A 14,317-nucleotide genomic window follows, 5' to 3' on the forward strand; every position below is an offset into this window, starting at 1 on the left:
TCAACGTACTTAAACTTACATCCTCTTGCATCAATAATAATATCTATATCAATCGAGTCAATACTCAATCAACAATAGTTATTGATTATTTATATACTTTCAATTGCAGACATGAAAATTAGAGTGAAATAGAAAGAGACTCACGTTCGTTATAGGAACTATTTTCTTTATTAATTTGTTATTCTCATGTGAGGATTCACTTTATTGTAAAAAAGAAATTATAAATTAAGAGTAAAAAATTACATGCGAAAAATATTTAAACTTAAAAATATCCATAAATCCAAAACGATACAAAAAACATTATATATGAATAGTAAGGGAAAAAGGGTATGCCTATTGCCTAGCTTGAGCTAAAGAAAAAAGTACAAGTACCGGGAACCAATCAAAACTAACTTTACTCAAATATGCCACCAGCAATAATGACACGTGTTTAATTATAAGTTCTTTTGGGAAATCGAACGGTCTAGATCCCTTCATTGCCACACCAATCTCAACCGTCAGATCAGATTCCCTTCAACCCCATAGACCGGCGCAGTATAACTATAAAACCCGACATGGTCCCATTCGTTCACAATGAGTACAAAGTTTACACAACTTTTTGTGTTTATTTTCGCTTTTGCCCCTGCTTTTTTGTTTTTTACTTCTCGAGTTTCTCTAATGGCTTTTATGGCTTTCTGCTTATAATGGAAGGGTCTTAAGCTTATTCTCTTTCTCTCTCTGCTTTTATTTTCTCTGCAGTTCGTGCATTTTAGCCTGCAATATTTGAAAGCAGTAATCGATCTTCTTTTCTTTGTCTACTCTGCAACTCTACCAAGTTTTACTCCTGTAAGCTCTTTTCTTTTCTTTTTATTTTATTTTTTAAATTTCAGTTTTTCTGTTCGATTTTTGTTTTGCAGTTTTGCTTGAGATCAAAGGTAAGATCTCAAGTTTTTCTCCCCGTCTGATTGGTTGCCGTAAAAGCAAAAGAAAATGGAGGAAAAAGATTGCTATTTTTTTTCTGCTTTGTCTTTCTTTGTTTCCCTTTCTCTCTTTTTACTGCTTTTATTCAGGGAAAATGGGCTGTTGCAGAAAGAGTTAATGCATAAGAGAGTTGACTTTTTTTTCTCTTTAATATTCTCCCTACCTTTTTATGAGCTAAATAAAATTTGTTCTTCACGGTCAATTTTTTTTTCTATTTTAAGCTCTGTTCTTTCTCGTAAGATTTTGCTAGAATTTCCGTAAGACTCTTTGTAAAATTGGAGTCCTTTTTTGCTGCACTGTTTTTCTTGTAAAATTATAGTAGTAATTATTCTCGACTTGTTAAGAGATATTTCCGTTTATGTAATTTAGTTTTATGAGTTAGATTGCTCTAATGCAGGTTTTCTGGCTTACACCATTATTTGAGCTTTAGAAGGTGAGAACCTTCATTAATTGTTACCCTTATAAGCAATAAAAATTGACGCATAACAACCAATTATTGTAGCTGAAGTTGTTTGAAAAAATGAGTTGAGGTGGGTTTCATTGGTATTGTTAGTGCATTCAGAAACAGCTAATGCATGGGTGGGTTTTCACCTGGAACTAATAGTAATTGTTAATGAGTCTACTTGAAGGTTTAATTTAGATATCTTTGTAAAATAAATTGTGATCTGCTGTAATTTGTAGTGGTTTTCAAATAACTTGGCTTAAACGGTTTTATTCTTGAAGTTTGCGGAAATTTTGATTTGTCTTTTGTTTTTCTATGTGGCTTACAGAGGCTATCTTGAGAAGCTTTGAGTTCTGATGTCTCCGCCGTTGCTTGGTGTGGAGGAGGAAGGGCAGAGTAGGGTTTCTTCTCCATCTGTTGAATGTATCTCCCACAATGGCTTGGGGATAAGGGAGAGGAATTATCTTGGATTATCAGATTTTTGTTCAGTTGACAGCTCCGGTGTCCCGGATGATAATGGGAATAACCTGAATTTGAAAGCCACAGAGCTGAGGCTTGGTCTTCCTGGATCCCAGTCCCCTGAGAGAGAAACTGAGCATTGCTTTCTAAACTCGGGAAAACTTGATGAGAAGACACTGTTTCCTCTACTTCCTTCTAAAGATGGAATCTGCTCATCATCCCAGAGAAGTGTTGTTACTGGAAACAAAAGGGGATTCTCTGAGGTGAAAGGCACCATATACACTGAAAAAAAATGGATGGGTCATGGAGCTGTTCCGGATTCTCAATCTCTGCAACCTGTGTCACATGGAAAATACTCTGTAGCTCAAGCATCTGTAAAGAAAGACGGGCCTGCAAATGTGGTACAAGAACAGCCTTGCACCAGTAATGGAACCAAAGTCAACCGAACTGACATTTCTAACAACAGCAGTGCACCTACTGCCAAGTAAGTATAATTAGCTTGAGAAATGACTCTTAAGATTTGATGGTATAAAGGGCATTATTTCTTATCCTTTTTGATTGTTGTTATGAAATCCCTTTTCTTAGCAGGGCTCAGGTTGTTGGTTGGCCTCCAATAAGATCATTTAGGACTAAAACACTGACCACTTCTTCAAAGAACAATGATGAAGTTGATGGAAAACCGGGACCTGGTACTCTTTTTGTCAAGGTCAGTATGGATGGAGCTCCTTATCTGAGGAAGGTAGATTTGAGAATGTATTCAACTTACCAGGAACTGTCTTCTGCTCTTGAGAAGATGTTCAGCTGTTTCACCCTTGGTAAGCTATTGTTGCATTCTTTGCCTTGTTGCAATATCGAGCTGAATCCTTCTTGATACAAGAAATGCACATAATAAAGGAAAACTTCCGTTATTTGGCATGGATCTCGTTACCACATTTTCATTATCATTTCAGGTCAATGTGGGGCTCATGGTACTCCTGGGAAGGAAATCTTGAGTGAGAGCAAGTTGAAGGATCTTTTGCATGGATCGGAATATGTGCTTACATATGAAGATAAAGATGGTGACTGGATGCTGGTTGGGGATGTTCCATGGGAGTAAGCTTCATTCACTCAACATCAGTATTTGCCTTGACATTTTATTGTCCCCAAATTCTTCCCCTCCCCCCTTAAATCTTAGATTACATAGGCAGAATGTATCTTTGAAGACTGAATTTCTTTTGTCAGTAAGCACTTTGGCTCTCCTATTTGTTGTCAACAGGAGACATACAAATAAATAGATTTAGTATTTGTGTTCGTTCTTTTCTGTGCCTATTCTACATTTTTGTTAATACTGAAATTAAATTGGCATGCAAGTGCTGCATATTTAAACTTGTAGATTGATTTCCTCAGTCAAGTTACCTAACTGTGATTTGATTTGTTGCAGGATGTTTATTGAAACATGCAGGAGGTTGAAAATAATGAAGAGTGCTGATGCAATCGGATTAGGTAAGTAATTTATGTTTAGCAAGCTCTGCAGTATGGATCTAATTCATTAAATTATCTGTTTGTGATCTGGGTGTATGCATATGTTTTGCACTCCTACCATGTAATATCTGAGTTATGTCCAGTGGTTTCACTTTGCCTATTGAACCGTAACTGGACAAAATCTAAGGTTTTAATATTAGCTGGCATTTTCTGTGTCATACAGCTCCTAAAGCAATGGACAAGTCCAAGAAAGACTGTTAGATAAATTCCTATGGCGAAAATTGAAGCTGAAAATTCCTTATTGTGTAGGAAACTAAGATAATTGAGACGCAGAAACTTTCAGGGTACCTGGTGCAGAAAGAAAAGTTCGTTTCATATTCCAATCTCATCTATGTTTTGATTGCACTTTATGTTTGTCACAAGTTTATGATAATTGTTTTATAAAAAAAAAACAAAAAGAATAGTGATAATAGGATCTTTAATGTTTAGATGTACCGAATTTCGTTGAATGTGTGTTTAATCGTAAAAGTATGTCTTGTTGATGAGGTATTTTGTAATGTTATTCTCATTCCAAAGATACTGGTTTTATCAAAAGCCTGGCTTGGTTGGTATTGAAAGAATTTCGAGCTAATTCCAGATTGATCGAGTTGCTTATTTATTTTGTAAAAGATAGTTCAAATTTAAAATTAATTATTATATTTTTTTTTGGGGGGGGGGGGGTAAATGATTGGAGTTATTTGAGTATTAGTACATCTGCATTTGGTTTATTAAGCTTTGATTTCATCAATGATCAAGTAATTTAGAAGCACCTTTGTGAAATCCTTTCTCAAGAACTGCCATGGTAAATTAATTTGATCTCTTCCCCTCTCTCTAATCTCTTCTCTTCTTTTTATTTCCTTTTAAATGGTTTTTTATTCATTTATGATAATCTTTTCCTTTTTCAAAAGTGCACAAAATATGTCTGAGCTCGAGCCTCTAGCAGTTTTGAAATCGAGAAAATGAGTCCGACAGAACCCGAGCCCAAGAAAGCTAGAATTTATAAGAATTTGATTTTGAGATTGATATGGCTCGAACCCAACATAATTTTAACCTAAAGTTCAAACAAACTTCAATTTAAAACTGAAGAATCATATTAAACATTAACAAACTTCAATTTAAAACTGAAGAATCATATTAAACATTAAACATTAATATAATTATGTGATATTACTTAAAATAAAAATAAATAAATGAAAAATATTTATTTTATGAAAAAATATTCATCAACATTACATGTTTAAATTAAAATTTTATAACAAGAGTATTTAATAATAAAATTTTACCTTTTAAGTTGAACAAAATTTGTTTTTTTGTAAAGAAACTTAGGTATCAATTATAAATATTAAGCAGTTTCACTACAAACTGATTGCCCATCAATCCGAAATTGTTCAATAATTTCTATCGGGATTTTCTTGAACTTGATAGAGCCATATGGGAACTTTTGCATAAGCCTAGCCGAAGTATGAATTGTAGTATTAGCTTCTCTTGGAGTATTCTGAAAAATCACCTGCTAGTTTCTTCTATAAAGATCCTGTATTCTTATCACTAAATCCTTGTTCGATTTGCCACGAGACTTATTAGAGATTGTCGTAAGAGCTTGAGCATAATCTGTTTTAACAATGATATTAACCCATTTCGCATCCCAAGCCAGCAAAAAGGCATAATAAATTGCCCAAAGTTCTGCTTGCTCAACACTGCACCTTCCTATGTTCCTTCCCACACCACCAAGCCAACTACCTTCAACATCTCTCGCCACTACTATAGCTGAAGCAAATCCCAAGCTCGGGGATCTCGCCCTATCCGTGTTTGATTTAATGTACCCCAATGGAGGAGGTTTCCATTGACTACAATGTCTGAGACCCTTAGAAATCCCATCAGAGGAAACATGGCTATGCTTGATAAAGGTCACCTAACATCACCAAGAATGAAGAATATGCCTTAAATCAACATCCTCACCTTGGAAAATTCACAAATTCCTCTGTTTCAACAGATTCCAATAAGTTATCCCAAAGAAAGATTACCATTCCACCTCTATATGGGCCAAATCAAACTCATTCCTTAAATTCAACAAGATCCAATCTAAAAGCATGACTGAAAAAAATTGCATTGAAATCCTTTCAGGGATAATTTGCTTCCATAAGCCACGACCTTGCTACAGTCTCTTAATACATGGATGATTGATTATACAGAATTACCTCAAAGTAAATAATAAGGATTACCAACCATACCTCTTCTAAATCGTTCGACATTCGTTAGTAAACGTTCCTTGAAAACCAGCCAAAGAAATTGTCTAACGTGTTGAAGGCCAACAAAAGACCAAGCCAGTCTCCATTTACTGTCTACAGGGTTCAAACGGTTCTACATCAAATAATTATACACAGATTTAACAGTAAAATCCTCATTAGTCGACCATTTGGAGATCAATTCAACTTGCCCAATAGAAAGATTTGGAGGCAGATTACCTACAATATATGGAATAACATCCCTATTCACCATACAATGCCAAAAATTCCAATCCCAACTACCATCCGCTAACATTACCTCTGAAAGAGTAGTTTCCATATTAATGAGGTCTATATTTCGGCAAAAGGTAACTAGAAGACCAGTTTTCGAAATCCAATTATTCGTCCAAACCTTAGTTAGTCTACCATCACCAACAGGCCAAACAATGCTTTGTCGCAAGAGAGGCCAAGCTTTCGAAAGGGACCTCCAAAGAAAGGAACACGATCCCCTCGAAATGTCCATAGGTTAGTCATCTTTGACTTTATATTTAGCACAAAGAAGCTGAATCCACAACGCTTGCTTATTTGTGAGAAGATTGAACCCCATTTTTATAAGGAAAGAGTCGTTTTGCTCTTTAAGACATCGAATACCAAGTCCACCATTAGTGAATGGTTGACAACAATTTGACCAATTACTAAAGATGGTTTATGTCTTCTTGCTTCCTTACCCCAAATAAAACCCCATGTAATCTTTTTAATTTTTGTACAAATACTAAAGGGAATTTTGATTGTTTGCATAAAGTAATTGGGGATTGAAGGGAGTACTGACCACGCAAGCGTCACCTTTCCTGCCATAGAGAGCATTTTAGCATCCTAATTATCAAGCTTTCGCCGAATTTTATCCACCATAATGTTGAATGTACTCAATGTCACTCTCCGATGAAACAGTGGCATCCTCAAGTAAGTACCCAAGTCATTCGTTCTAGCAAACCCAAGAATACTACAAATATCAACTGCATCAGCAGGGTTTGTGTTTTTGGAAAAGAACACCTCTGTCTTGCTGGAATTGACTTTGTGACTTGACACACTTCCAAATACATCCATGACCTCCTTAATCATATAAGTTTGTGACACATTTGCTTCTACGAAAAGGAACAAATCATCAGAAAAAAAAAGGTGAGAAATAGCCAGCCCATTTTTGACAAAAGAAATTGGCTTCCAAATATTTTCCTAAACCTTTCTATGAATCAGCTGACCCAGTCTCTTTATACAAGGAACAAACAAATAAGAGGAAAGAGGACAACCTTGCTGTATACCTCTCATCGGGACAAACTCCTTAGAAAGGCTACCATTCCAAACTATTTGCATTTGTGCAGAAGAAACACAATCCATAATAATCTGATTCAACAAAGAAGGAATTCCTGTATCAAGTAAAGTATTTTCGATGAAATCCCACCTGAGTCTTGTTGGAAAAAAATGTAATTTTTGAAAACTTTGAGGCTAGATTGGTAAAAGTGAAGAGTTGAATCATAAAATTATAGTTTTATATTCTACTACATGAAACCTTTACAAGAGTATACCATATGCTTAAAATGAATGAGTGATGAATGAGAAATTTATGCTCAAAGTAAGCCACATGTGAATATTTGTTGAGGAAAAGAAAAGCTTAGATCCTACATTGGTTAAATACCAAGTGTGATATATATATATATATGAGAATCCACTTGAGGGTTATTGAGTGACTAAACTAATGCTCTCCCTCGTATGTAGGGGGTGCGGACCCAAATCCACCAGGGTTGGTGGTGCACCCAAACGACAAAAAACCATAGACTATGTCCCCTAAAAATTCCCCAACCTTCAATGACCTTATACTGGACAAAGCACTTCAAGTTTCATCCCCGAATACATCCCTACCCAGATAATCTGTGTTAATCGAATCAATTACAAGAAAAACCATGTAAAGGAAATATAGCATGCTTATCGTCATTAAAATAATAAAGGGAACCGAAAAATGAAACAACTTCCCTTTGAAGAATATTATCAACAAAACACCAATCCCCAGTAACTTTTAAACCTGAGATTCTATTAGAATTTCTCCTCCTTAGTGTTTTATTGTGAAAGAATTTTGTGTTACGATCACCTTGTTGAAACCATTCCACTCTTGATTTTTGCCTCCATAGTAATTCCTTTTCATCAAGGGTCTTTTCATACTCAATCCTCAAATCCAACTCCATATACAAGAGGAATTTCGAGCACCTCTTATCCAACGCCGTTTGGATACTCCCAATACGACGAGCAAGATCTCGTTTCCTTTTCCCAATATGACCATAAACCTCTTTGTTCCATTTTCTGTAATACCCCGAAAATTTTTACAGTAAAATATTATCCGTGATATAATAAAATAAGGAAATAAAGTGACATAAAGGGAATTTTTGAGTGATGTCAATATTGAGAAGTATATTATGATATATTAATTCAAGAAAGGACTAAATTGCAAAGATGAGAAAAGTCTTGTTGCTCAAGAGTAAATACTCAAAATTTAAGGGGTTGAAAGTGTAAATATAAAAAAGTTGAAGGACTAATGGTGCAAATATTTTAAGGGTGGAATGATCTAGAAACCAAGAAAAATTGATGAATTAGGATCAAATTGAATATGTAAAAAAATTATGAGGGACTAAATCGGAATTTTACCAAATTAAGTGATGACTCAAAGATAGAATTCTAAAAGATCATGAAAGGAAAAATGGTCAATTAGTAAGAGAGAGAATTCTAGAATGTAATGATTATGTTGATGATATTTTAAATTAATTAATTAGATAAATATTATTTTAATATTTTATGAGATGTTTATTATTATATTATTATTTATTTAGTATAAAAGGAAGGAAAGATGAAGAATTATCAACACATTTCCTTTCCCATGCAAACTAATGTAAGATAAGAAGAAGAAAAGAAGTTTGCTTTCTTTACAATTTAGTCCTTCCACAAAAAATTCATTATTTTCACCTAAAAATTGAAAGAATTTCCATAGCCATCAAGAGAGAAAGATAGCAAGGAGATGATGAGGAGCAATAATATCAAGTTGGATTCAAGAAATCGAAGCTGGAGGAGAGAGAAAAATCAAGTTAAAGATTGAAGTCAATAAGAAAAGGTAAGTACATCAAGATTTCAATATGTTTTTAAGTTTGTTATTATTGATAAAGCATGGAAATAATGTTATAGTAGAGTTTTCTTACATAAGGTCCTATGTTCTTGATATGTTAGTGAAGAAAAAATAAGAGAAAGTGATGAGAAATGGTGTAGAAAAAGAAAATAAGGATGTTATAACATGGTAATTAATATCTTGTACTAAAACAGTTTTGGACAGTAGCAGTAGTCTAACTTTGAAAAATCATCAAAAATTGTAGAAATCTAATTATAGGATGAATAAGATATGAAATTAAAGCTTATTAAGTATAGTTTCTTATAGAAGAAATTATGTAAGAAATGGAATTCTAAATCATGAGATATGATGGATTTTGTGAGACAAGGTCAGAATGATTTCGGGTTCCCCTGTTCTGAATTTGTAAAATCATAAAAAAATTGGATAAAAATAATTAGGGGCTTAAATTTATATTTTTATAATCCTGAATGAGTCTATTTTCAATAGAAATAAATATGAACATCATTCGAATTCTGTAAAAGGAGATAATTAATTTTTAGTGAAAAAGGGTCACAACTGTCAAACAGCAGAATAGAGGTAACTTTAAAGAATAAACTGTACTTATTGACTAAACTAAAAATTCTAAAAATTTTATGGTAAGAAGATATATGATTCTAGTTTCAGGGAAAATTATCGGATCTTAATTTGGAGTCCTATAGCTCCAGATATAAATAATTTAGTGACTATGACACAGATGGATAGCTTGAATATTCATAAAAGTAAATAATAAAGATTATATATAATGTTACTTACAAGTGTGCTACATACATCAAAGATGTGGAATGGCGAGGAGGAGGAGGAAAACATATATGAATATTCATTAAGCATGGCTAATTTGCATATTTTAGGCTTAGGGACTAAATTAAATAAAAGTAAAAATTTATGGGTAATTTTGTAAAAATGTCAAAAATGACCAAATTGCATGAAATGGATTATTTTATTATTTAAATTACAAAATTGAATGAAATTATTAATTTAGTTCAAGATCGGGGGAAAATATGTTTTAGGGATTAAATTGAAAAGTGTTAAAATTATGGAAAATTCTGATATTTTATAGAATTCATGGACTTTTATCAATATATATGAGAATAATAGCTGGAAATAAGGATTAAATTGCAAGAATTTTATTTTCCTGACCCTAAGGACGAAATCGTCATTAATTAAAAGTTTAGGGGCAAAATGGTAATTTTGCCTAGAGCATTAATTAAATGCATTAGAAGATGAAATGAATGAAAATGATGATCAAATTTATTTATAAAGATCCGGACGACTCAAATATGAGACTTGATCGTGGAAAAGAAAATATATCGGATTAATGAAATTATAAACACAAACAAGCAATGAGGTAAGTTCGTGTAACTTGAATTATATTCTTAAATGCTTGAGATTGTATGTTATTTATGTGAATATGATTTGAATGTTCATTGTATGAAAATTTATGAAACATTGATATATCTGATAAAATGGGAAGAAATCCCGGTTGAATGAAAGGAAAATTCGATGGATCTCTGAAAAGGAAATGACGGTAAAAAGGATCTAGCCTGGACGGGTGATCCTATTCTGATATAGCCCTCCCGAAGAATACGTGTAAAATGGATTTAGCCCGGACGGGTAATCCAAATTAGGGTCTGAATTTAGCCTGGACTGGTAATTCAGATCCAAGCTCAATAGAGTAATTGTCGTTGCAGGGGATTTAGCCTGGACTGGTAGTCCCGACAATAATCTATGAGTTTATATTACAGGGGATTTAGCCTGGACTGGTAATCCCACTGTAAGGATGGGGTTCGCAGGAGTGTGCTCTTTGATATGAAATGTGTAAGACCATGGTTGAAAGATACCATGGCAGCCTGATATGAAATGTGTAAGACCATGGTTGAAAGATACCATGGCAACCTGATATGAAATGTGTAAGACCATGGTTGAAAGATACCATGGCAACGTGATATGAAATGAACAAGACCATGGTTGAAAGATGCCATGGCAACATGACAGAAAATGAGTAAGACCATAGTTGAAAAAAACTATGGCATCATGTCAAAGATAAATAAGACCGTGGATGGGAGACACTCTAACATATGTTGAACAATTGATATTCAGGTAATATGTATCAGATGACGAATGATTATATGAAATAATTATGAAGATAGATAAACGAAATAAGTATAAGTACATGGAATATAATTTATGTTAAGTTTGATATAAGCTATTACCGGAATAAATATACATAAAATATATGGAAATGATGGAGCATGAAATATTGATATAATGAAATGAATGATATATGCTTATGAAGAAACGGTAAGAGCATGATATGTTTCATGACATGTACATATATGATTGTCTTTGATATGTTGATACAAGGAAATTATGTAAGTTGAGACTATTATTAAACTCAAGTGCGATATGTCGAGAAAATAGATATATCAATGTTGAATTTATATGAGATATGTGCAAGTATACTAACAATGTTGCTGTTTGATGCTTATACAAGTGTCAAACTGTTGATTGAATGGTAATATATTTATTTATATGATGAATTGAATCGGTAAGTATTTAATTTTTTTTTTGTGATCTGTAAATGGTAGTAATGCTTCGAAACCTTGTTCTGGCAGCGATACGGGTTAGGGGTGTTACATTTCCAAAGACCTGAACTACAAAAACATAAGGAAGCTAATACATCTGTTCCATGTTTCCAACTCTCTCGGGTAAGCTAACTAAAGAAAGGATGGGATGCTCATGAAGCCAAGAACTTAAAGAGCCTAATCGATCTAGACATCATGGAAGGCTTCTTAGATATCAAAATTGGCTTATGATCCGACTTCAAATGAGATAGATGGTACACCACAGTAGATGAAAATAGCCAGAACCATTCAAGATTTCTGATGGCCCTATCAAGTCTTTCAAAGACCCTTTTCGCTATGTGAATTGTGGACCATTGAAACCAAGATCCCTTAAAGTATTCAACTGAATAAATTCCTGAAATAATTTGCAACCAAAAATAACTGGACGACCACCTCTCTTTTCATCCGGTGACAAAATCGCATTAAAATCTCCCGCCAACATCCAAGGGCCATTGACAGACTGACCTATACTGTTTAAACGATTCTGCAAGGCCAAACACTTCTATTTATCTGGGCTTCCATAAACAAAGGTTACTAGCAAAGCCTGATCCCCCACCTTCTTCCTAACTCGACAATGGATAAATTGAGAATCGTTTTGAAGTATTTGGACCTCAATACAACTTTTCCAAGAATCCAAATCCCACCAAAGTAACCTCGGGATTCAACTTTATAGGAGTAGTCAAAATCAAGATTAGAAATAATCCTATTTGCCTTAACACCACTCACCCTTGTCTTAAGAAAAGAAGCTATGTCGACTTCATGTTCATTAAAATAGTCTTTGATAACCCTTGTGAATTTAGGGCTTGCACACCTTGATAATTCCAAATAAATAAATTCGGTAACATCATAAAAATGAAAAGATTATAAGCAAAACCAAATTGACCTCAAACAGAGGTTGTGTCCGCTCATATAGTAACTGACGAAACATCTTCCACCATATCAGACGCAGAAAGTGACTCATCTGCCCCAAGCCTTTCAGTTATTTTATTCATTGATTCTAATAAATGAACACAGGCTAGCCCTCAGACTTTGAACTTACCACCTTTACCCTTGAGAATATTTGATGGTTTTTTAACACGTTTGAAACTTCCCTCCGATTGACTACTGTGAACTAAAGCGCGACCATTAGCTGCCATCATCAAACTAGAAAATATTGCTACATCTAGGGGGAAGTTCGGGATCTTATTCTAAAAAAAAACCACCACTAAATGGTTTGACCCGTTAAGAGCGGTTTTCATTTTTTTCGGTCAATAAAATGGAACCTTTAGCCTTCTTTTCCATCAATCGAGAAGGATTAATAGCTGTCGAAAGATCTTGCACCACAGTTTGGGGGAAAGAGTCCTTGTCAGATGATATAAACGGGGCTTGAATATTTTAACCCAGATCCTTAACTTGACCAGGACTAATCATAGGCCCACTAACAATTTTGGACAAACTGCCACAATGTTGGGTTTTCTTACTAGGTTCATTAGTTTGACCCAACCAATCCAACCCATCAACATGCAACAGTTCACACTCCATATTAGAATCCTTTCCACCTTTCCACCTAATGGATTGCCATAAATTGCCAGCCCCTCCCTTTAAACTGGCTGAATTAACAAGTTTCAACACATGAATTTCAGTCGAATCATTGTCTCTCAAATTTGTCAATACATTAAAACGTGATCTCTTAAAACTAGTTGTTTCCTTACCTCCAATCCCGGTTTTTTGATCAGATTTCCTTGGGCATTGATTAACTAGCATCCATGGACCATACTTCTCCACAACATCATGGTTCTCTCCTTGCACTTGTGGTTGCATATTTGATGTAGACGCACTTATATCTTCACCAGAATGACCTCGTTCGGACGGGTTATAATAGGACTCCTTCATATGACCATAATGACCATATGTAAAGTACACATTAGGAAGGGATTTGTATTCCATCTTCTGAATTCAACCGTCGACTTTAATTCTAGAGATTAATGGCTTGTTAAGATCTAGAACCACCGCCAACCGAGCAAAGCGTCCCCTTTGCGCACTTTCTATATTATCATCCAATTTGATAACTCGATCAATCATCTCCCTAATAGACTTGAGCACATTTTTCCGATACATAAACCCAGGAATACCCAAAAAGCGGATTCAAACTATGATACTAGAAGGGAAATGTTGCTCCGTAGAGAAATTCCGACCATGGTTGAACTATAAGGTATTGTCCATATACTAACCACGGACCTTCAGGAAGGGCCCTAACATAATCCTCTTCCGATTGCAACTTTATCAAGAAATAATCATTCTCCAAATCCATAATCCTAATAAGACTCGAAGGTTTTTATAAGCTATAGATTCTATTTGACAATGCTTGATATCCGATCATTCTACCCCAAAATTTTCACAACAATCGATCTAGACATTCTTTTGTAAAGAAGTTGGTGGATTCGGTCAGAGAACCTAATTGACGACAATCCGTCCTCTGTTCCAATCGTAAAATCCTCTTCAAGCAACTGAACATCATCTTCATCATTCTCTTGAATGTCCAACACTCCATTTTTCATTGATCACACCATCTCCTTGAACAAAGTACGCAAGGCCGGATGACTCACCATCCCAGGATGATGATCACGAACCTCTACCCCTATCAATTGATCCTCACCAATTGGAGACTGTAATTATTTATATATTATAAATATATAAAAATAATATTTATTAAAATCTATAAAATCTAAATTTAATGATAATATAAAATATATAATTATAGAATATATTAATTTAATCAAACGATAATTAGTGTTATACTTATCTTAAATGATTAAACAATATTTATTTTAAACCATATTTCTTTTAATAAAATGATCTATAACAATAAAAATTAGAAGATTTAAAAATTATTTTTCAATTAAACATGTCCAAATAGAATATATTAATAAAA

At 34.1% G+C, this 14,317-nt stretch overlaps 1 protein-coding gene across 6 annotated transcripts; it reads left to right on the forward strand.

The window, feature by feature from the left end:
• Positions 1-566: 566 nt before the first annotated feature.
• LOC121208259 (auxin-responsive protein IAA9) lies at positions 567-3,962 on the forward strand. Of its 6 annotated transcripts, none has more exons than XM_041078804.1 (7): positions 567-825; positions 1,358-1,393; positions 1,731-2,345; positions 2,450-2,676; positions 2,812-2,953; positions 3,282-3,343; positions 3,546-3,962. In XM_041078804.1, exons 3-7 carry the CDS (start codon positions 1,759-1,761, stop codon positions 3,581-3,583), a joined length of 1,056 nt encoding a protein of 351 aa, XP_040934738.1. In that variant the 5' UTR covers positions 567-825; positions 1,358-1,393; positions 1,731-1,758; the 3' UTR covers positions 3,584-3,962. The 6 variants fall into 6 exon arrangements, with proteins under 6 accessions (XP_040934738.1, XP_040934735.1, XP_040934734.1 ...); XM_041078800.1 differs by having other exon boundaries at positions 576-825; positions 2,447-2,676; XM_041078803.1 differs by having other exon boundaries at positions 578-825; positions 1,358-1,539.
• Positions 3,963-14,317: the final 10,355 nt, after the last annotated feature.

Source organism: Gossypium hirsutum, chromosome A10 (genome assembly GCF_007990345.1).
Source record: "Gossypium hirsutum isolate 1008001.06 chromosome A10, Gossypium_hirsutum_v2.1, whole genome shotgun sequence".
Taxonomy (NCBI): domain Eukaryota; kingdom Viridiplantae; phylum Streptophyta; class Magnoliopsida; order Malvales; family Malvaceae; genus Gossypium; species Gossypium hirsutum.

Bases quoted from the DNA above. Each gene is read 5' to 3' on its own strand.
- LOC121208259 (XM_041078801.1), top strand. From the start codon at position 1,759: ATGTCTCCGCCGTTGCTTGGTGTGGAGGAGGAAGGGCAGAGTAGGGTT. The intron at 2,346-2,446 runs GTAAGTATAATT...CCCTTTTCTTAG, and splicing joins AGCAGTGCACCTACTGCCAA to CAGGGCTCAGGTTGTTGGTT. The intron at 2,677-2,811 runs GTAAGCTATTGT...TTATCATTTCAG, and splicing joins GTTCAGCTGTTTCACCCTTG to GTCAATGTGGGGCTCATGGT.